Genomic DNA, 24,321 nt, shown 5'->3' with positions numbered 1-24,321 from the left:
TTTTTTTTATTTCTTATAGTGTTTCTTAAAGCCAGAAAGCTGCCATTTGAAATGACTTCAGTTTTGTGTCATGTTTGTGATCTGCTTTTTTTCTACAAAATTAAACAACTGAATGAACATCCTCCGAGGCCGGTGATTCCATAATTTTTACCAGGGGTTGTAGTAGTGCTATGTGACTAAAAAGATTAAACCAGGTTTTGAGTATATTTCTTACTGTTACATGGGAAACAAGGTACCAGTAGATTCAGTAGATTCTCACAAATCCAACAAGACCAAGCATTCATGATATGCACACTCTTAAGGCTATGAAATTGGGCTATTAGTAAAAAAAAAAAAAGTAGAAAAGGGGGTGTTCACAATAACAGTAGCATCTGCTGATGACGCTACAAACTCAAAACTATTATTTTCATCTGCTTTTTTAGCAATCCTGTGAATCACTAAACTAGTATTTAGATGTATAACCACAGTTTTTCATGATTTCTTCACATCTGCGAGGCATTAATTTTGTTGGTTTGGAACCAAGATTTTGCTCGTTTACTAGTGTGTGTAAACATTGTGTGTTCCAACTATAGGGGGATCACACTCCTCAGCCTCCCCGGTAAGGTCTATTCCAGAGTACTGGAGAGGAGAATTCGACCGATGGTCGAACCTCAGATTCAGGAGGAGCAGTGTGGTTTTCGTCCTGGTCGCGGCACACTGGACCAGCTCTACACTCTCCATCGGGTGCTCGAGGGTTCATGGGAGTTCGCCCAACCAGTCCACATGTGTTTTGTGGATCTGAAGAAGGCGTTTGACCGTGTCCCTCGGGGCACCCTGTGGGGGGTGCTCCGGGAGTACGGGGTCCGGGGTCCTTTGCTAAGGGCTATCCGGTCCCTGTACGACTGCAGCAGGAGCTTAGTTCACATTGCCGGTAGTAAGTCAAACCTGTTTCCAGTGCACGTTGGCCTCGGCCAGGGCTGCCCTTTGTCACCGGTTCTGTTCATTATTTTTATGGACAGAATTTCTAGGTGCAGCCAGGGTGTGGAGGGGGTCTGGTTTGGGAACCACAGAATCTTGTCTCTGCTGTTTGTGGACGATGTGGTTCTGTTGGCTTCGTCAAATCAGGACCTTCAGCGTGCACTGGGGAGGTTTGCAGCCGAGTGTGAAGCGTCCGGGATGAAAATCAGCACCTCCGAGGCCATGGTTCTCGACCAGAAAAAGGTGCTTTGCCCTCTTCAGGTCAGTGGAGTGTCCTTGCTTCAAGTGGAGGAGTTTAAGTATCTCGGGGTCTTGTTCACGAGTGAGGGACGGATGGAACGTGAGATCGATAGACGGATCGGTGCAGCATCTGCAGTGATGCAGTCGCTGTATCGGACCGTCGTGGTGAAGAGAGAGCTGAGTTTGGGGGCAAAGCTCTCGATTTACCGATTGATCTACGTTCCGATCCTCACCTATGGTCATGAGATTTGACTCATGACCGAAAGAACGAGATCGCGAGTACAAGCGGCCGAGATGAGTTTCCTCCGCAGGGTGGCTGGGCGCTCCCTTGGAGATAGGGTGAGGAGCTCGGTCACTCGGGAGGAGCTCGGAGTCCAACCGCTGCTCCTCCACGTCAAAAGGAGTCAGTTGAGGTGGCTCGGGCATCTTTTCCGGATGCCCCCTGGACGCCTCGCTGGAGAGGTGTTCCGGGCACGTCCCATTGGGAGGAGGCCCTGGGGAAGACCCAGGACACGCTGGAGGGACTACATCTCTCGGCTGGCTTGGGAACGCCTTGGGGTTCCCCCGGAGGAGCTGGGGGAGGTGTGTGTGGATCAGAAGGTCTGGGCGGCTTTGCTTGAGCTGCTGTCCCCGCGACCTGACTCCGGATAAAGCGGAAGAAAATGGATGGATGGATGGATGGATACCAGTGTGCTTGGGGTCACTGTCTTGTTGAAACACCAATTTCAAAGGCATGTCCTCTTCAGCATAAGGCAACATGACCTCTTCAAGTATTTCTGACATATCCAAACTGATCCATGATACCTGGTATGCGATATATCAAATCAAAATCAAATCAATTTTATTTATATAGCGCCAAATCACAACAAACAGTCGCCCCAAGGCGCTTTATATTGTAAGGCAAAAGCCATACAATAATTACAGAAAAACCCCAACGGTCAAAACGACCCCCTATGAGCAAGCACTTGGCGACAGTGGGAAGGAAAACTCCCTTTTAACAGGAAGAAACCTCTAGCAGAACCAGGCTCAGGGAGGGGCAGTCTTCTGCTGGGACTGGTTGGGGCTGAGGGGAGAGAATCAGGAAAAAGACATGCTGTGGAAGAGAGCAGAGATCAATCATCAATGATTAAAAGCAGAGTGGTGCATACAGAGCTTAAAGAAGTGAATAAAAAGAAACACTGGGTGCATCATGGGAAACCCCCCAGCAGTCTAAGTCTATAGCAGCATAACTAAGGGATGGTTCAGGGTCACCTGATCCAGCCCTAATTATAAGCGTTTTCAAAAAGGAAAGTTTTAAGCTTAATCTTAAAAGTAGAGAGGGTGTCTGTCTCCTTAATCCGAATTGGGAGCTGGTTCAACAGGAGAGGAGCCTGAAAGCTGAAGGCTCTGCCTCCCATTCTACTCTTACAAACCCTAGGAACTACAAGTAAGCCTGATGTCTGAGAGCAAAGCTCTCTATTGGGGTGATATGGTACTATGAGGTCCCTAAGATAAGATGGGACCTGATTATTCAGAACCTTATAAGTAAGAAGAAGGATTTTAAATTCTATTCTGGAATTAACAGGGAGCCAATGAAGAGAAGCCAATATGGGTGAAATATGCTCTCTCCTTCTAATCCCTGTCAGTACTCTAGCTGCAGCATTTTGAATTAACTGAAGGCTTTTAAGGGAACTTTTAGGACAACCTGATAATAATGAATTACAATAGTCCAGCCTAGAAGAAATAAATGCATGAATTAGCTTTTCAGCATCACTCTGAGACAAGACCTTTCTAATTTTAGAGATATTGCGCAAATGCAAAAAAGCAGTGCTACATATTTGCTTAATATGCACACTGAAGGACATATCCTGATCAAAAATGACTCCAAGATTTCTCACAGTATTACTGGCGGTCAGGGTAATGCCATCCAGAGTAAGGATCTGGTTAGACACCATGTTTGTAAGATTTGTGGGGCCAAGTACAATAACTTCAGTTTTATCTGAATTTAAAAGCAGGAAATTGGACTTCCGGTCGAGCTGGCCAAGATGGAGGCAGCATAAACTCGTGTCTCCGCTCTCCTTTTCTAATAATACAACTTTCTTGGCATAGTAAGGTGAAATGAGAGATCTGAAAACAGATATATATAGATGGAATCTGATACCCTTCTTAGGCTTAACACAAAGAATTGAAACTGTTAAAATGAATGCGTTGCCGAGGTTTTTATACCTGTTCCAATCTATACCATCAGAACTCCCAATTAGTACAGTTCAAGAAATTGACAAAATTATATCACGCTTCATCTGGCAAGGGAAAAAACCAAGGGTGCGGTTTAAGACACTGCAGTTGGCAAGAAGAAATGGAGGACTCTCACTTCCAAATTTTCAAAACTATTTCCGAGCAGCTCAGATAAGCCCTCTAATCGACCTGTGTGATTCTCAATATAAGGCAAGGTGGAAAAAGATTGAATGTGGTATACCTGGGAATATTCCTCTACCTGCTCTGATAGGTAATGCCTCTGGTAAAAAAGATATTAAATTGAACAACCCTTGGACTGATGCATCATTGAATGTTTGGTTTAATCTTGTTAAAGCGTATAAGGACCCATGCCTGCCATTTACATGGATAGGTCATGATCCTAATTTTACACCTAATGTCACAAATGATACTTTCAAACGCTGGGCAAGTAAAGGTCTTACAATTTATGATGACCTGAGAGACAAAAAAGGAAATCTAAAAACCTTCCAAAACATTAGAACTATGTACAACTTAGATAATAAGGACTTTTATGGATTTCTCCAAGTTAGACATTATTTGGGAAACACAAAGGGAACACAAACTAAAATGCCCTCTGAAATAATTAAAATGTTTATAAAGGCATATAGAGATGAACCAAGAACAAAAGTCATCTCTAAATTATATAATGCTGTTCAGAATAGTGGCGGGCATGGGACACAATATATAAAGGAAAAATGGGAGAAAGAGGGAGGATTTGTGTTGCAGATGGAGGAATGGGAGGACATCCTGGCAAACAATGTGAAGTGTACATTATCCATTACTTGGAGGGAATTTGTATGGAAAAATATGATACGTTTTTTCAGGGTGCCCTCCCAGGGCTCTTCATTGGGTAGGGATACCTCCTGCTGGAGAAAATGTGGGATGGGTCGGGCCGACCATTACCATATAGTCTGGGGATGTCCCAAGAGTTTGTCCTTCTGGCAACAGGTTGGGGGTAGTGTAGGAAAAATACCCTCTTTCAAATTACCACACAATTTTGAAACGCTGTATCTTGGGAAAAGACCAGTTGAACTGGTAGAACAATGGAAGAAATACATGTACAGTATACTATTGGCTGCGGGAAAAGAAAAGTATTACAAGGAAGTGGTTAAGTGATACTGCCCCCACCCTGGAGGAATGGATGAATGCTGTCCATGATATTTATGTTATGGAAAAAGTGTCCTTCTCTTTTAAGCTTGAATTTGATACATTTTCCAAATACTGGAAAGCCTTTATAGAATTTATTACTCCATTTAGATATGACTTTAACTGAAGGTAACTGCTGAAACCATTGCATTGTTTCTGTTATTGTTCCCATTTTTGTAATTTTAATTTCTATTTTTATTTTTTTGTTTTGTATATTTAAAACGTAAAACTGTTAAGTACGTACAGTGAATTGATCTATTTGGAAAAAAAAGGGCTAATAGTTATTTTTGTTGTATTATTGATATGTTAATGTATGATAAATTTTCCCCTCAATAAAAATTAGAAGGTCATCCATGTCTTTATGTCTGAAAGACATTCCTGCAGTTTAACTAATTGGTGTGTGTCCTCTGGCTTCATGGATAGATAAAGCTGGGTATCATCTGCGTAACAATGAAAATTTAAGCAATGCTTTCTAATAATACTGCCTAAGGGAAGCATGTATAAAGTGAATAAAATCGGTCCTAGCACAGAACCTTGTGGAACTCCAAAATTAACCTTAGTCCGTGAACGGACAGGTCCACGCGTCGGGATGCAGCCGGCGCGGTGAGGCGGCACAGGAAAAACACCTCCGTGTTGATAACCATTTGTAAAATCCAGGCGGCTTTTGATGGCTTTCAGTGGAGTGAGTATATGAGAAATTGTTTAACAGCTGTTCCAACTTGTCCTTAAGGCTTCCAACGGAGGTGTTTTTCCTGTGGCGGAGCGTCGCGGCGGCTGCGAGCCGACGCTGCAATCCGTCCGCACGTCTTTCATTAAAAAAATCTCCTTTAACAGTGGAATATCTGGATAAAATGCTGAAACCAACTTCTTCTGAAACTTCTCTGTTCTCTCACGACGTCCTGGATCAATAGAGCCTGAAATGTGGAGGTTTTCAGCTTGAAACAGGCTGATGACAGCGCCTGGGAGTGCTGCACGACATCTCGCTCCGTGGGAAGTCCTTAAAGCGACAGTATCACCTCAAAATCTCTCATCAGCCGTTAAAATTTTCACCGAAAACCAGCTTAATTTCGATGTGTCTCACAGGTTTAGAAAAAATTTTGATCAAACAAAGCGCCAGTCTCTCAGCAACTTCTCAGACAAAGGAATTCCGACGAGGGGCTGGACGACTCCTCCCACAAGGAGTGCTCACAGGCGAATGACGTCACCAACAGGCGTGGAAAAACTCACGCATGCGCACGAGGGTTCAAGCATGTCTGACGTAAAAACATATGAATGAAATCCATATAGTTTTTGAAAAAAATAAAAAGGACCTATACTTTATGGACAGCCCTCATATGTCTTTGGGATGGTTATGAATAATTTTTTCTCTAATAGTTAAAATTTTATTTGCAAAGAAAGTCATGAAGTCATTACTAGTTAAAGTTAAAGGAATACTCAGCTCAATAGAGCTCTGACTCTGTCAGCCTGGCTACAGTGCTGAAAAGAAACCTGGGGTTGTTCTTATTTTCTTCAATTAGTGATGAATAGTAAGATGTCCTAGCTTTACGGAGGGCTTTTTTATAGAGCAACAGACTCTTTTTCCAGGCTAAATGAAGATCTTCTAAATTAGTGAGATGCCATTTCCTCTCCAGCTTACGCTTATATAGGCCCAACACCATAGTAGGAGAAACATGCCCATATCATGATGCTTGCACCACCATGCTTCACTGTGAACTGTGGCTTGAATTCAGAGTTTGGGGGTTGTCTCACTGTCTGCGGCCCTTGGACCCAAAAAGAACAATTTTACTCTCATCAGTCCACAAAATATTCCTTCATTTCTCTTTAGGCCAGTTGATGTGTTCTTTGGCAAATTGTAACCTCTTCTGCACGTCTTTTATTTAACAGAGGGACTTTGCGAGGGATTCTTGCAAATAAATTAGCTTCACACAGGCGTCTTCTAACTGTCACCGCACTTACAGGTAACTCCAGACTGTCTTTGATCATCGTGGAGCTGATCAATGGGTGAGCCTTTGCCATTCTGGTTATTCTTCTATCCATTTTGATGGTTGTTTTCCGTTTTCTTCCATGTGTCTCTGTTTTTTTGTCCATTTTAAAGCATTGGAGATCATTGTAGATGAACAGCCTATAATTTTTTGCACCTGCATATAAGTTTTCCCCTCTCCAATCAACTTTTTAATCAAACTACGCTGTTCTTCTGAACAATGTCTTGAACGTCCCATCTTCCTCAGGCTTTCAAAGAGAAAAGCATGTTCAACAGGTGCTGGCTTCATCCTTAAATAGGGGACACCTGATTCACACCTGTTTGTTCCACAAAATTGACGAACTCACTGACTGAATGCCACACTACTGTTATTGTGAACACCCCCTTTTCTACTTTTTTTTACTAATAGCCCAATTTCATAGCCTTAAGAGTGTGCATATCATGAATGCTTGGTCTTGTTGGATTTGTGAGAATCTACTGGTACCTTGTTTCCCATGTAATAATAAGAAATGTACTCAAAACCTGGATTAATCTTTTTAGTCACATAGCACTACTATTATTCTGAGCACTACTGTAGCGACGAACTGTGTTAACTGACAATGGTTTTCTGAAGTGTTCCTGAGCCCACGCGGTAACATCCTTTACACAATGGATGTCAGTTTTTAATGCAGTGCCGCCTGAGGGATCAAAGGTCACTGGCATTCTCTGAATCTTCTGATTATATTATGGACTGTAGATGATGGAATCCCTAAATTCCTTGCAACTGAACGCTGAGAAACATTGTTCTTAAACTGTTAAACTATTTTTTCATGCAGTTGTTCACAAAGTGGTGATCCTCACCCCATCTTTGCTTGTGATCGGCTGAGCTTTTTGGGGATGGTCCTTTTATACCCAATCATGACACTCACAAATAGTGTCCTCAGTTCCCAAATGCTTATTGAGTGCTGTTAGAAGGAAAGGTGATGTAACACAGTGGTAAATATACCACTGTCCCAGCTTTTTTCAAATGTGTTGCAGGCATCCATTTGAAAATGAGCAAATATTTGCACAAAAACAATAAAGTTTATCACTTTGAACATTAAATAGCTTGTCTTTGTGGTGTATTCAATTGAATATAGGTTGAAGAGGATTTGCAAATCATTGTATTCTGTTTTTATTTACATTTCACACAATGTCCCAACTTCATTGGAATTGGGGCTGTATTATTTTAATAATAATTAATGTTTTGCAAATGGCTTCAAATAAAGAATTTCGCATTAACAATGGCACTGAACATGACAAGAAATAAATCTAAAATTTTAAATAAATAACACCGACATCATTTAAAAATTTAATTAATAACTACAGTCTGTAGTTAATTAATTGATCAACTCTCAGGAAACAAGTTAAACTTTTTTCATGTTTCAGCTTTTAACACAGGATTTTGTGCTTTTGCCCATTTGGATCATTGTCAATTCAATTCTCTTTATATTTTTGGACCATTTCATGGATGAAACATCATAAAATCAATGTAAATTGTCACAAATATTTGACATTTTATGCACTAAATTAATTTTGAAAAAAAAAAATCAGAGTAATTATGAAAAGAATCAGCAGCTGCACTATTAAATGTGTTGTACAGAACAAAAACATTTAGCAGGATCTAAATCATGATTTTGAAATAAAATGTTCAATTGCATCGCAGTTAAGGCGTATTTCATGTCAGTGAGCATAATTGGGAATTTAATTGCACATGGAATTTAAAGCATCAACTGTTACAGAGTCCTGGCTGTAAACAAAGGATCATTCAGCTCTCTGTAGCCTAATTCCAGAGCATGATTCCAAAAATGATCCAGGTGAGGTCACACTAGAGACTATTAAAATAATGCAATGGCTTTAAAAAAACAAAAAAACAAACAAAAAAAAAAAAAACATAAAATCTGGATCTGGAAGATTCATGTTCTTACATGAAAAAAAGAAGAAAAAACTCTCACTAATCTTCCAAGTCATTGTACTTTCGCTCTCCTGAAATGTTAAAGATGAGAACAGTGTGGTTTTGTTCTTTTTAAAAAAAATTGGCAACATTCCAATGTGGCAACAATAATTCCGGTACATAGTCCAGATCGTTATCTGTACTGTGCGCGTGGTTCTCCCAGGCTGGGAGAAGACAATAGTCTTGTCTGTAGTGCAGCATCGAGATGTGCGGGGCACGGCAGCCTTTTTCCGTCAGTGGAAAACTGTCTGCTATGACGCAGGCGATGACAGACAGACAGACACACACGCACACACAGAGGCTGCTCACGCCACTTCCTGCCTGCGTGCCTTCTCCTCCAATTACTTTTGCTCATACCTATTACACGGTTTACACAAATTTTTCAATATATTGTGACTAGTAGCCTATTAGGATGATTTTTCACAAGCTTGGTTTTTGTGGTGCCCTGTGCGCAGTGCGTAATTTGCGTGTGCAGAAAGACAGCACTGGTCTAGACATATTAATGGCTCCATATGTTTGACAAGGAGGCAGAACACACCCTGGACAAAGGTCAGAATTTGTTTGGAAGATTCTGTTAAGAGATTCTGCTTCCACTCCACACAATACCTTTGTCATGGTCAGGTATGATGTCAAGCAACTTATTAAGGGTCCCAGAAGTTGTAAGAATGTCCCATAGAGCCACTCAGTCAACCAAACGAAAGACTTTATGAGACTTATTATTGCTCTTTAAGGTTGAGAAATGCCTTCAAGAGTTTGCAATCCCGAACCCTTTACATGAAAATTAAGGTCCAGGGGCCTCAAAGACTTGTGTGGATTCCCTATTGAAACATGGTGTATGGTAAAAACCAGAAACTGTCATGCACCAAAAAATTAAAATAAAATAAAATAAATAAATCAAATGAATCAAAGTGTGCGTACACATGGATCCAAGCATGTTCCTTTCAATTGTTCAACTGCATCGCAGTTACCAATCAACGTGGAATTGAGCGCTCATGCAGACATAAACTCCTCCCTGTCCATGCCCCTATTTAAATACGCAAATGTATTTAAACAGGCCCTAGGACCTACCTGGGGATTCCCCTCTCTGGAATGATCACAGCAAGAAAATTAATTTTACAGAGTGTGAGCTACAGATGAAGTGAAGTAAATGAAGTGGAGATATGCAGGGATGCACCTGGACACAGCATGTCCACACTAAAACTTTCAAAATTAGTGCATTACTTTAAAACTAAAACATATATCTGATATTTTCACTTTATAAAACTTCAGACATGACGTTAATGTAAATAATGCCCAAAATTAGTTTGGTTCAAATTTTAACCATAAGTTAAAACTGTATGTCTCTGGATGACTTGGATGATATTGCCAGTGTGTTAGTATGGGGTCAAAAGAAATGAGTTTTTTTCTTTTCTGTAACCAGTTCTCCTTTGCCTGCAGAGGATAGAGTGGTTTCTTCAAAAACCAGCTCTTCTCTGTTTGCAGAGGATAGAAACGCGCATCTACTACAAAAAGCTACAGCTGCAAAAATGTTAGCGGTCTAAAAATTATCGGCCAAAAACTTATCTGAAAAGCTAATCCAATAATGAAAACATTATCTTCGATAATTAGCGGTTCGCAGATTAGCGGAACTGTGCCCATCACTGATAAAGACTGACACCAACACTTTCATAATGTTTTGGAAAATTTAACACGAAGACTTTACAACACTGTATGTGGTTAGACCAGTTTGTTTTGTTTGCTTCATCTAATAGTTCCCATGTAATCTGTGCAATCCATGTTTCAATACTAATAAGGAAAAGCCTTGGAATGAACATCAACGTAGGTTGAGGTAAATATATTGTGCTGATTGTATGTGATACAGCATAGTTCAACATTGCTTGGGTGTATGAAGGTCTACTTTAAATAGACTGTCACAATTTCTTCATGATAAACTATTGCCAGCTTTAATGGTACATACGTACATATGGGTTTATTAAAGGTATTCATGAAAATATCATTGCTAAGTAGAATATCAAGAACAGAAACGTCTGTATTCTAGAGATCGATGGATTTATTGAAGATCAATGTAAATTTAAAACAACAGCAAATAATATGTTTATGTCACCCACATTTAGGGCCCCTTCACACATAGTACGAATGTGATCGACTTGCGCATGAAGTGCACATGAAGCAGGAATCGTATGCAATTCCAAATTCCAGGTGACACGCATGCATATCTAACACTGCTCGTTCGGCACTTAGAAAATGTATGGCCATTCGCACTATTAGCACGAAAACAGTCAGCAGACGATCACTTTCGAGCTGGATGTGAAATTTGTCTAAGTGCCCCCATGAGTGTGGCATGAAAATAACACACATGTGGTGCATGTGTTAGGCACACTTGAACAAAATGCTGATATGTATGTACAAATCTGATCACATGGGGCCCGGACAGCGAGGTCTGAGCGTGCACAGCAAAGGAAGGTGCCTGACCACATAACACGGTCAGGGCACTGAACGGACAGGGGGGGGGGGGGGGGGGGGCATCTCCTCACAGTGGCTGCTGTTGTGATCTGTGCCCCTGGACATCCCAGCTGGAGAACACCTGCTGTGTTTATTTAGAAGGATATGAACTTACAACATTCCTCCGTGAGGCACGTGTCTCTGCCTGCTGTCCTCACATGGAAATTCAGGAAAACATATATCGCTTTAGCGATGGGCTGGAGAGCGCCTACACTGACGGGCTGTTCCAGCTAAAACAGACCATCAGTTCATGTGGACACGCAGAAGGCGATCTGAATGTCATGTCTGTCTGACAGGACAGACGTGTTCATACTGAACTGCAGTGACAGCCATTTGCCCTCATCTAACTCGGGTGAATAGCTGTCATTTTGGGAGACTGGGCATGGACGTCGGGCCTCTTGAAAATGCATACCGCCCTCCAAAAGCATGTGATTGTATTATTATAGAGGTTTGTGTTTGGTATGTTTAAAGGGCTCAATTGTGGAAATTTAAAAAATAACGCAATGCTAAAATACCCTCAGACATATGAGCATTGTGTTCTGTATAATTTGCTGTTGTTTAATGCTATGTTTACACATAACGACGACAAGTCACGAATGCCACAAAGTACACATTCTTGGCCGCTGATCACGAATGTGATTATTCGGGGCAGAAGCATCAGGTGTCCTCAGGAACTGCTGCAACCTGTTACCACACATTACGATTAATGGCACATGTTGCCGGAGAATTATCAGGAACCATTAAGCACGGTCAAGAATAGTGTTCCGCGTTGTTACGTGCTATTGCGCGTAACAGCGCATCGTTAAGTTCTGTCACGTTGTGAACGAGGTGAATTGCCTCCACACACACACCCATATTCATCCAACCGAATTGAGATCGCTCCAGTTTTTCAGAAGAACTTTGTGACTGCATGCGTAGTTGGGCTCTGTGCCATGGAGTGGTGCAGAGAGGAGGAAAAGGACAGCGCCAGATGTGTGGCTTCATGCGGGTCTCGTCTGGCGCATTTCCCTAAACATCAGGCACATGCAGCAGGTGGAACACCTGCAGGAGCGCGCTGAAGAGCACTGAAATTTGACTTTTAGCCGACTTGGTGTCAGCAATCAAACAATGTTGTGCAGTGCAGGGTTTAATTGTGCGCGCGCTTCTTCCTCCGCCGAACTGGAGGAGGTGCAGAGATGTCTGGCTGCAAGTGAGTCTACTCTCGCTCCTCTGGTTGCTTAGACTCGTTCTCCCGCTCATCGGTTACAGCAGGTGGAACACCTGCAGGAGAGTCCTGAAGAGCTTCAGCAGGAACTGTGGGCCGACATTTGAAGCCAAGTTTAATTGTGCGCACATGACAGAAAACTGATCCGTCGTGGCGCTCAGTGAAATGTGACGCCGCGTTACAAGTCGTGTCAAAACTTGACAGTTTCCGTGTCACTTCGTAATAACGTGTGACAGTTTGGGCTCCAAGAACCATCACAGGAACCACTACGAACGTTGTCACGTTCTATTAAGGATCAATACTCATCAAGACGGATCAATACGCTCAGTTGCGACCTCCACGACGTGACACGAAATGAGGGTGGTGTGTGACATTCGTGGAAGATTTTTTGACAGGCAAAAACATGCTCCACGAATATCACGCACGAACACGCACTATTAAGAAACCTATTCAGATGCGTTAAGTCACATTAAGAATGTCAGGAATGTGTCACGAATGACAGAAAAATGACATTCGTAACACGAGTTTGCAGCTACCAATCAGACTGTGACATCGCATGCAGCTCTACTCTGATTGGCTGTGACCTCTGCCACTCAAAAACTAAACGCTAACATCTGCTAAATGTGTTTTAAATCACTTCAGGTGTATTATTAGATTATAAATAACAGCGTTTTCAGTTTTAAATCAATTCAATTCAATTTTATTTATATAGCGCCAAATCACAACAAACAGTTGCCCCAAGGCGCTTTATATTGTAAGGCAAGGCCATACAATAATTACATAAAAACCCCAAAGGTCAAAACGACCCCCTGTGAGCAAGCACTTGGCGACAGTGGGAAGGAAAACTCCCTTTTAACAGGAAGAAACCTCCAGCAGAACCAGGCTCAGGGAGGGGCAGTCTTCTGCTGGGACTGGTTGGGGCTGAGGGAGAGAACCAGGAAAAAGACATGCTGTGGAGGGGAGCAGAGATCAATCACTAATGATTAAATGCAGAGTGGTGCATACAGAGCAAAAAGAGAAAGAAACACTCAGTGCATTATGGGAACCCCCCAGCAGTCTAAGTCTATAACAGCATAACTAAGGGATGGTTCAGGGTCACCTGATCCAGCCCTAACTATAAGCTTTAGCAAAAAGGAAAGTTTTAAGCCTAATCTTAAAAGTAGAGAGGGTGTCTGTCTCCCTGATCTGAATTGGGAGCTAGTTCCACAGGAGAGGAGCGTGAAAGCTGAAGGCTCTGCCTCCCATTCTACTCTTACAAACCCTAGGAACTACAAGTAAGCCTGCAGTCTGAGAGCGAAGCGCTCTATTGGGGTGATATGGTACTATGAGGTCCCTAAGATAAGAAGGGACCTGATTATTCAAAACCTTATAAGTAAGAAGAAGAATTTTAAATTCTATTCTAGAATTAACAGGAAGCCAATGAAGAGAGGCCAATATGGGTGAGATATGCTCTCTCCTTCTAGTCCCCGTCAGTACTCTAGCTGCAGCATTTTGAATTAACTGAAGGCTTTTCAGGGAACTTTTAGGACAACCTGATAATAATGAATTACAATAGTCCAGCCTAGAGGAAATAAATGCATGAATTAGTTTTTCAGCATCACTCTGAGACAAGACCTTTCTAATTTTAGAGATATTGCGTAAATGCAAAAAAGCAGTCTTACATATTTGTTTAATATGCGCTTTGAATGACATATCCTGATCAAAAATGACTCCAAGATTTCTCACAGTATTACTAGAGGTCAGGGTAATGCCATCCAGAGTAAGGATCTGGTTAGACACCATGCTTCTAAGATTTGTGGGGCCAAGTACAATAACTTCAGTTTTATCTGAGTTTAAAAGCAGGAAATTAGAGGTCATCCATGTCCTTATGTCTGTAAGACAATCCTGCAGTTTAGCTAATTGGTGTGTGTCCTCTGGCTTCATGGATAGATAAAGCTGGGTATCATCTGCGTAACAATGAAAATTTAAGCAATGCCATCTAATAATACTGCCTAAGGGAAGCATGTATAAAGTGAATAAAATTGGTCCTAGCACAGAACCTTGTGGAACTCCATAATTAACCTTAGTCTGTGAAGAAGATTCCACATTTACATGAACAAATTGTAATCTATTAGATAAATATGATTCAAACCACCGCAGTGCAGTGCCTTTAATACCTATGGCATGCTCTAATCTCTGTAATAAAATTTTATGGTCAACAGTATCAAAAGCAGCACTGAGGTCTAACAGAACAAGCACAGAGATGAGTCCACTGTCTGAGGCCACAAGAAGATCATTTGTAACCTTCACTAATGCTGTTTCTGTACTATGATGAATTCTAAAACCTGACTGAAACTCTTCAAATAGACCATTCCTCTGCAGATGATCAGTTAGCTGTTTTACAACTACCCTTTCAAGAATTTTTGAGAGAAAAGGAAGGTTGGAGATTGGCCTATAATTAGCTAAGATAGCTGGGTCAAGTGATGGCTTTTTAAGTAATGGTAGGAATGGGGTCCAATAGACATGTTGATGGTTTGGATGAAGTAACTAATGAAAATAACTCAGACAGAACAATCTGAGAGAAAGAGTCTAACCAAATACCGGCATCACTGAAAGCAGCCAAAGATAACGATATGTCTTTGGGATGGTTATGAGTAATTTTTTCTCTAATAGTTAAAATTTTGTTAGCAAAGAAAGTCATGAAGTCATTACTAGTTAAAGTTAAAGGAATACTCGGCTCAATAGAGCTCTGACTCTTTGTCAGCCTGGCTACAGTGCTGAAAAGAAACCTGGGGTTGTTCTTATTTTCTTCAATTAGTGATGAGTAGTACGATGTCCTAGCTTTACGGAGGGCTTTTTTCTAGAGCAACAGACTCTTTTTCCAGGCTAAGTGAAGATCTTCTAAATTAGTGAGACGCCATTTCCTCTCCAACTTACGGGTTATCTGCTTTAAGCTGCGAGTTTGTGAGTTATACCACGGAGTCAGGCACTTCTGATTTAAAGCTCTCTTTTTCAGAGGAGCTACAGCATCCAAAGTTGTCTTCAATGAGGATGTAAAACTATTGACGAGATACTCTATCTCACTTACAGAGTTTAGGTAGCTACTCTGCACTGTGTTGGTATATGGCATTAGGGAACATAAAGAAGGAAACATATCCTTAAACCTAGTTACAGTGCTTTCTGAAAGACTTCTAGTGTAATGAAACTTATTCCCCACTGCTGGGTAGTCCATCAGAGTAAATGTAAATGTTGTTAAGAAATGATCAGACAGAAGGGAGTTTTCAGGGAATACTGTTAAGTCTTCAATTTCCATACCATAAGTCAGAACAAGATCTAAGATATGATTAAAGTGGTGGGTGGACTCATTTACATTTTGAGCAAAGCCAATTGAGTCTAATAATAGATTAAATGCAGTGTTGAGGCTGTCATTCTCAGCATCTGTGTGGATGTTAAAATCGCCCACTATAATTATCTTATCTGAGCTAAGCACTGTCAGACAAAAGTTCTGAAAATTCACAGAGAAACTCACAGTAACGACCAGGAGGACGATAGATAATAACAAATAAAACTGGTTTTTGGGACTTCCAATTTGGATGGACAAGACTAAGAGTCAAGCTTTCAAATGAATTAAAGCTCTGTCTGGGTTTTTGATTAATTAATAAGCTGGAATGGAAGATTGCTGCTAATCCTCCGCCTCTGCCCGTGCTACGAGCATTCTGGCAGTTAGTGTGACTCGGGGGTGTTGACTCATTTAAACTAACATATTCATCCTGCTGTAACCAGGTTTCTGTAAGGCAGAATAAATCAATATGTTGATCAATTATTATATAATTTACTAACAGGGACTTAGAAGAGAGAGACCTAATGTTTAATAGACCACATTTAACTGTTTTAGTCTGTGGTGCAGTTGAAGGTGCTACATTATTTTTTCTTTTTGAACTTTTATGCTTAAATAGATTTTTGCTGGTTATTGGTGGTCTGGGAGCAGGCACCGTCTCTACGGGGATGGGGTAATGAGGGGATGGCAGGGGGAGAGAAGCTGCAGAAAGGTGTGTAAGACTACAACTCTGCTTCCTGGTCCCAACCCTGGATAGTCACAGTTGTACCCGGATGTACAAACAGTTTTCGCTGAGGGCCAAATTTTAGCTGCAAATGTGTCATTTTTAAATGACGATTTCTCCGCTGAATTACAAATTTGGGCTTGCAGATTTACTTTACTGCATTCATAAGGGTCTTCTAAATACATATCAACTATTTCTTTCTGAGATCTGACCACATTTATTTCAATGCAGGTCTACTTTAAAGGTAAAAATAAAGAAGCCTTTTGTTTAAAATTCCAAAGGTATGAAACTTGCACCATTGACAGTAAATCTTAAAGGGGAGCTAAGCAACTTTTTTACCTTAATTTTACAGTTTGGAAGAAATTCTAAGGGTTAAATGACTTGTTTTTGAGAGAATGGGCTATTTCTCCCCCACCAGGGGTCTCGTAGCAGAAAACCACTGAGTTCTTACAATACTTTTGTGACATATGTACTCCAGAGCTGGTGGAGGGGGGGTCTGTAGAGAAGAATGTGACCAAACAACAGACAAAATGGCAAAAAACTGACCAAACGAGCGTAGTTCTTTTAGGGCCCCTTCACACATAACATGAAAGACACAGAAACTGGAAGAAAATCCGTGAACCAAACATGAAATGGGGAACCACGAACCACAGTCATGGATGCTTAGGATGAAAAGAAAAAAAAAATTAAAAGACAGCAACTATTTGCGTCAAGCCTTAAAGCCTATTTTTATTCTCTTTCTTATGAATAGTTTTTATTTTTTATCTGTTTTATTCTTTTACTTCTGTTTTTAATTATGTATTTGAATTTTTTAAATTTTTATTTATTTATTTTAATTTTTTATGTTGAACTGTTCTATGTGAGGTGCCTTGAGATGGCTTTTGTTGTGATTTGGCGCTTTTTAAGCCGATTAAATTGAAATTGAATTGAACAACATTTTATTGAGTCTTAAAAGTAAATAAATATGAAATTTGTCACTGGATCCTTAAACTTTGGATATAATAAATGCTACATGGTGGATCCTTGATCTCTGGATATAAATAGAAATAAACAAAATCTGTAGTTTTTGTCAAAAGCATGTCCTTTCAGACATTTTGGCATGAATGTCTTTCTATATATCTGAGCTGAGCTCTTACAGCTGGCTGTGCTGTATGTCAGCATCAGTATAATTCATAAAGAACACAGGACGTCTCATTTTGGGAAAAAAATAAAATGTTTAAGTCGACTGTAGTTTATTTTCTGTATTACAGCGTTTGGAAAGAGATGTGATTTTATTTAAAGCGGCAATTTTGTGTCAACGGAAAGGAGGACGATTCTCGTTTCTTGACTACAACATGACAAGAGTCCCAGTTAGTGACTTTAATCCATACAAAAGCGACTCACAATATTTTAATGGCTTTGAGAGGAGTTAAGAAGCGGACTTACCACTTCTGAAGAGCAGCGAATCAAAGAACCATGAGCCAGTAGTTCGAAGCATTACTTCAATGGTTCACGCATCAAGTCGCGCTGCAGAAACGGCTGATTACAGAGCCGCTGCAGACCAAACCCTGAATATCCGTAAGACTTTATTCATACGTCCGGATGACTCTGAAACTCGAAAAAATCTGTATAATTTACGGACAATCCGTATAGGTTGACATGTATGGATTTGAGAAATAAAAATTAATGTTTTGCTAGTTCTTTTAGACGGCGAGATTTTGCAAAAAGACGGAAATCCATCCAAAGATGGCGAATAAGCATCCATGCATAGTGCACATGCACAAACACAGTGTTGAGCAGCTGCACCACACTGCACCGCTGATGTGGAGAAAAATAAAATAAAAAACAGCTGTATAATTAGTGAATATCACTGGGTTGATATAAATAATAAATAAAAGGGGACACAGTACAGAACCCTGCAGTTAAATAACCCTGGTTAAATAAAAAATAAATGCCTCTCACGGGATTCGAACCTACAATTTACAAAAGCTCATATTACCAGACAAAAACTTTACCACTGCACTACAATCACTGGCTTATAACAGGAGCATAAAATGGCTAAAATCAACAAGACGACAAACATAAAAAAAAAGAAAAAAAAATAGAAAAAAGCACTGTAATAACTGACAAAACAGCATTTGTTACGGCATATTTTTGGTGATACATGACTGAAAGTGGCGTATTTGTGGTACCTTTGGCTTGTCATAGTCCTGCAGCGTGCATGTTCTGCCGGCCAGGTGTGACATCACATCACCTGGTGCGTGATCTCACGGTCCGTTTCACATGGAGTAGCCTGCCGACGTGCACTGTGTGCGGCCGCTGCAGCCCAGCTGTGTGTGCTCAGACATGGCTGTCCGGCCCCCATGTGATCATGTCTGTAAATACATATCAGCATGTCATGCTATCCCCATCGGCACACCACATATGTGTTGCTTTGCAACGCCACACTCATGGGGGCACTTAGACAAATTTCACTGCCAGCTCAAAAGCTGTCATCTGCTCACTGTTTTCGTGCTAACAGCACAAACTGCACCACATTTTCTAAGTGGCCAGTAAACGGTGTTGGTTGTTCGTGTGTGATACATGGAATTTGGCCAACACCTGCCGTAAGAGGGATCAAATGGGTGCTCACAGGGCAGTCTCGGTCTTTCGGCCGCTCGTGTGCGCAAATAGTTGTAGCGACAAGTGTAAGAGGCGTTGGAGGCAGCTCCGATTTTTCACGACTGGCGTGCAATTCCTCCTTCGCGCGCTAGTCGGCTTCAATCTTGTTATGTGTGAAGGGACCCTAAAACATTAACCATATTTTCCAGCGTATAAGTCGCTCCTTTTTTCTGTATTATCAGCTCTTTGAGATTTTTTTGCATTGTTGAATTATACGTTTTATTCTTGGCATTTATTCTTTTATTGTAAGAGTTTGTTTTGTTTAATGCATTTATTCCTGGAAAAATCCAATATAAACGCTCATTATGAATGTGGAATCTTTCTGTATATGTAAGTGGCACTGGAATATAAGTTGCAGGACATCTCGCACACATGATTTGCACTCTGTAAAATACTGTGTATTGACTTTTACGGTAACAGCATTTGAGAGAGAAGAATTACAAATCGGACATTTTTAGGTTTGAAGGGAATCAGAGCTGCTTCATACTGTGGCTTTGTTAGGGTCATGTTGGACCGCAGAACCAGATTTCAACTTCAACAATATATTATTATCATCTGCATGTGTCAAATTTGCAAGTGAACATGTTCTGATAAGTTATCTGAATTGCAGCTTTGTAAGATTAAAACTATTTCTGGTTCACAGACATTGTTTGTGAGATTCACTGCAGATTTCAGTGGAAGGATTACCTGAAGATGAAATGTTGCATTTCCCAACAAAATCCATCAGTTTTACTGTCGTGCCCTTCCATGTGGTCCTCAAAGGTATCTGACCAGAGGAAAAAAAAAACATGTTTTAGTTTGTGAATAAGTTCGAGCCTAAATGAGGGACCAGACTGTATAATATGATCAAGGCAACAGCTTGATCTGATGGACTGGAATGAAAATAATTGTCCATCAATTATTTCTCATTATCCTGTCACAGCGCAAAAACTGACACTATTTTCTGGGTTCATTTGATTCCTGTCAACACAGCACATTTGCCCATTGGGATGAGACCATCACAACAGGGTCTTAATTCCAGACTAAAGACACCCCTGTTCTCATTGACCTATAATTCATGAATAAGATATCAGTATCCAGGACTGTATACTAAGTTTACACACATTAGGTTGTACTGTGTTATAATGTGTTTGACAGTTTTGTACTCTGTGTAATTCGTACTGCTTTTAATTATGTGTAATTGTTCGTGTTAAAGCACTTTGAATTAAATAATTTGGTACTAAACCAAATTACTACAATCAGCGCAAGTCATTTTTACCCGTGATCCAATGGCACGGTATAGACAGTCGATCTGGTCACAGGTCTGTTCCTCCCACACCAGCCAGCCCATGGAGCTGTTGACTTTTGGGGCTATGACAGAATATTAAAGTGATGGTTGTAAGAATGTCTGTTGATTCATGTGGCACCATGAACATGCTGGACTAAATGTGGTTCACATAAACTTACCAAATGTAGCACCGGTTTGGCTTTGCTCTGTCTTCTTTTCAATTCTCTCAGGTAATGTCTTCAGTGTCTCAATGAGCTGGAATCATGATCAATAAATATCAATCTAGTGAATTCATATCATTTAACAAAGAAACAATAGAATAATGTCTACTCAACACTCTGCATTCACAAACAGCTCACCAGATGAGCACCTTTAATGGCTAGATCACGTCCAAGTTCATCAGCTGTACAGTCCCGAGGAACCTCATGGACCTCCTGGTTGAGAATGGGGCCAACGTCAAACCTGCAACATCGAGCTTAGTAAAAACCATGTTTGTGGTGAGACGGGTGAACGATGGATTTCTTAACATTCACCTGCGGGGGACTATCTGCATGATTGTGACTCCTGTAATAATGTCACCATGCATGATGGTGTGGACGACTGGCGCCGGACCTCGCCACCTTGGCAGCAGGCTGGGGTGAACATTCAGAATCCCACTAAAGTAAAACAGCATGCACACAAAGAAACACAAATCACATGAGTCAGGTTAAACTAGCCATAATGTCCTCACAAGTCACAACACAAATGCACCAACTAAACCGCTTTTTCTCCCAACATAAACTGAAGCTAACTTCCTATGAAACATTTCACCATTAGTCCAGCCTGGTCCTTTTTGTGTGGCATTTGGATGTTCTCCCTGTGGGTGCTCCCTACACCTTCAAATACATGCAGGTTAGGTGAACTGGTGAGTCCAAATTGACCTTAGCTGTGTGAGTGAGCGTGTGAATGTGTCTATATGTTGGCCCTGCAATTAAATCACGGCCTGTCCACGGTGAACCCCACCTTTTGACCACTGCAACCCCCCCACGAACCCTTAACTGGAATAAACGGGTATCAAAGATGAATAAATAAATGAAAGCAATTATGACGAACTGTACACAGAGCAGAGTGGCAGGGAGAAACATTTTCACAGATCAAACCCAAGATCGACTCTTTTGTATCTTCTGACAAGCTACAATGGGGAAAATAAGTATTTGACCCCTGTCAGTTTTGCAGGTTTTCCCACCTACAATGAATGGAGAGGTCTGTAATTTTTATCATAGGTACGCTTCAACTGTGAAAGACAGAATCTAAAAAAATAAAAATAAAAATTCAGAAAATCACACTGTATAATTTTTAAATAATTAATTTGCATTTTATTACATAAGTATCTGATCCCCTACCAACCAGCAAGAATTCTGGCTCTCACAGACCTGTTAATTTTTCTTTAAGAAGCCCTCTTATTCTGCACTCTTTACCTGTATTAATTGCACCTGTTTGAACTTGTTACCTGTATAAAAGACACCTGTTCACAAACTCAATCAATCACACTCCAACCTGTCCACCACAGCCAAGACCAAAGAGCTGTCTAAGGACACCAGGGACAAAACTGTAGACCCACACAAGGCTAGGATGGACTACAGGACAACAGGCCAGCAGCTTGGTAGAAGACAACAACTGTTATGATTATTTATTAGAAAGCAGAAGAAACACAAGATGACTGTCAGTCTCCCTTGGTCTGGGATTCCATGTAAGATCTCACTTTGTGGGGTAAGAATGATTCTGAGAAAGCTCAGAACTATACAGGAGGACCCGCTCAATGACCTGAAGAGAGCTGGGACCACAGTCACAAAGATTACATTAGTAGCACATGATGCTGTCATGGTTTAAAATCCTGCAGGGCAGCAAGGTCCCCCTGCTAAAGCCAGCACATGTCCATGCCCATTTGAAGTTCACCAGTGACCATCTGGATGATCCAGGGGAGGCATGGGAGAAGGTCATGTGGTCAGATGAGACCAAAATAGAGCTTTTTGGAATGAACTCCACTTACCATGTTTAGAGGATGAGAACAACCCCAAGAAAACCATCCCAACCGTGAAGCATGGGGGTGGAAACATCATACTCTGGGGGTGCTCTTCTGCAAAGGGGACAGGACAACTGCACCGTATTGAAAGGAGGATGGATGGGGTCATGTATTGTGAGATTTTGGCAAACAACCTCCTTCCCTCAGTAAGCGCACTGAAGATGGGTCATGGCTGGGTCTTCCAGCATGACAATGACCCCAAACACACAGCCAGGGCAACTATGGAGGCGCTCCATAAGAAGCATTTCAAGGTCCTGGAGTGGCCTGGCCAGTCTCCAGACCTGAACTCAATAGAAAATCTTTGGAGGGAGCTGAAACTCCAAACCTGAAAGATTTGGAGAAGATCTGTATGGAGGAGTGGACCAAAATCCCTGTTGCAGTGTGTGAAAACTTGGACAAGAACTACAGGAAACGTCTGACCTCTGTAATGGCAGACAAATGTTTCTGTACCAATTGTTAAGCTCTGTTTTTCTAGGGGGTCAAATACTTATTTTATGGCCTTTACAGCAAGGCTCCAGGAGAGCCTTGCCTTCGTGTTCAGCTCTTTTCTTCACCATTACAGTCCAGGACAATATCGGCAGAAGACCTCATAAACAGCTTACGCTATCTTAACCCCACTCATGGACAAGACCCTGAGATACCTGAACTTCACCACTTGTGACAACTTGGGACAGTGCAGATCTGAGGTATCCAAACTGGACACCCTCAAACCCCCCACTGTACCTTGAAGTCCTGAAAATCACCAACTGGATTGGTGACAAGGGACAGCCCTGGCAGAGTCCAACACTCACTGGATGCAATGTGGAGAATGTGAACACAGCTACTACTTTGGTTGCATAAAGACCAAAATGCAGCAAACTTGCTACACCATACTCCCACAGCACCCTACCCTACCCTACCCTACCACACACACACACACACACACACACACACGACCCCTAAGAGAATCCAGTCTGAAGCCTTTAAAGTCCATAAAATACATGTTACCAGAAAATCACTTGGGCAAGGTCCTTAATCCCCACGTTGCTCCTGGTGTGTAGTGAGAGTCTTGCCTGGCAGCACCCTTACATCGGTGTGTGCATGTGTCTGTGTGAATGGGTGAATGTGAGTCATAATTGTAAAGCACGTTGAGTATCTGATGTAGATGGAAAAGCGCTATATAAATTCAGTCCATTTACCATTTACATGTAAACTGGTTGGGCATACCTAACCGTAAAGAGCTGGTTCTCCATCCCACAACCAGGATGGAACCTGCATTGCTCCACCAGAATCTGAACTTTGACTATCAGTCGAAGTCTCCTCTCTAGCACCATGACATAGGTTTTTGTGTGGAGGCTGAGAAATATGACTCCTCTGTAACTGGAACACACTCTCTGGTCCCATTTTTTAAAGATGGGGACCACCATTCCACCTTGAGAATCCAGAGGTACTGTCACAGATTTTCATGCAACACTGCAGAGGTGGAACATCTGTGACAGCCCAAAAAACACCCTGACATGTCAGCATCACAGGCCAAATCTCATCAGCTACCAGCAACTTGCCACTTAGGAGATTTCTGACTACCTCAGTGACTTCCGTGAGGGACATGGCACAGTTGTTCAAGCTTTCCATCCGGGCCTCCGTGGAAAATCAGGTGGCCGAGTGGATAAGGAGCCTGCCTGCTAATATGGGTTTGTATCCTGCTCATGCTACCTGTCTGCTCATGCTACCTGTCTGCAGGGATTAAAGCAAGCAAGCAAAAAAAAAAAAAAAAATCTTCTGACTGAATTTTTTAATGGCCAAACTGTAAGCTTGACCAACTACCTTTTGATAGAAACCCTTTTGTAGTCCCGACCTAAGATTTAAGGAAAAACAAGGCGGAGACAGCTAAGAAAACAATCAGAAGCAACAGAAATCTTTTAAAATACAAAATAATAAATACAAACTGCATTTCTTTTTCCTGGTCAAAAAGGTATGAGCAAAAATTTTAAAAATAGTTTGATTTTCTCTTCATATTTAAAATAGGCTAATGAAAAATAAAATCACTGGCAAACAGAAAAAATAAGAGTGACCTATTT

At 41.3% G+C, this 24,321-nt stretch overlaps 1 protein-coding gene across 3 annotated transcripts in view; it reads right to left on the bottom strand.

Moving 5' to 3' along the window:
- The window catches only part of mtfmt (mitochondrial methionyl-tRNA formyltransferase), a 59,805-nt gene that overhangs the window by 22,894 nt on the left and 12,590 nt on the right, over positions 1–24,321 (bottom strand). For 2 of the 3 annotated variants that reach the window (XM_034183972.1, XM_034183979.1), the window contains 5 exons: positions 20,736–20,858; positions 20,562–20,664; positions 20,382–20,457; positions 20,194–20,285; positions 19,623–19,701 (listed from right to left, as the gene is read on the bottom strand). In XM_034183972.1, coding sequence (XP_034039863.1) covers positions 19,623–19,701; positions 20,194–20,285; positions 20,382–20,457; positions 20,562–20,664; positions 20,736–20,858 — 473 coding nt within the window. Of the gene's footprint in view, positions 1–18,477; positions 18,650–19,622; positions 19,702–20,193; positions 20,286–20,381; positions 20,458–20,561; positions 20,665–20,735; positions 20,859–24,321 lie in introns of those variants that run through there. The other variant, XM_034183986.1, reaches the window with a different exon arrangement.

The sequence above is a fragment of the Thalassophryne amazonica genome, chromosome 2, assembly GCF_902500255.1.
Source record: "Thalassophryne amazonica chromosome 2, fThaAma1.1, whole genome shotgun sequence".
NCBI lineage: Eukaryota > Metazoa > Chordata > Actinopteri > Batrachoidiformes > Batrachoididae > Thalassophryne > Thalassophryne amazonica.
The sequence above is the reverse complement of the archived record's forward strand: the minus strand, read 5'-3'. Positions and strand labels throughout refer to the sequence as shown.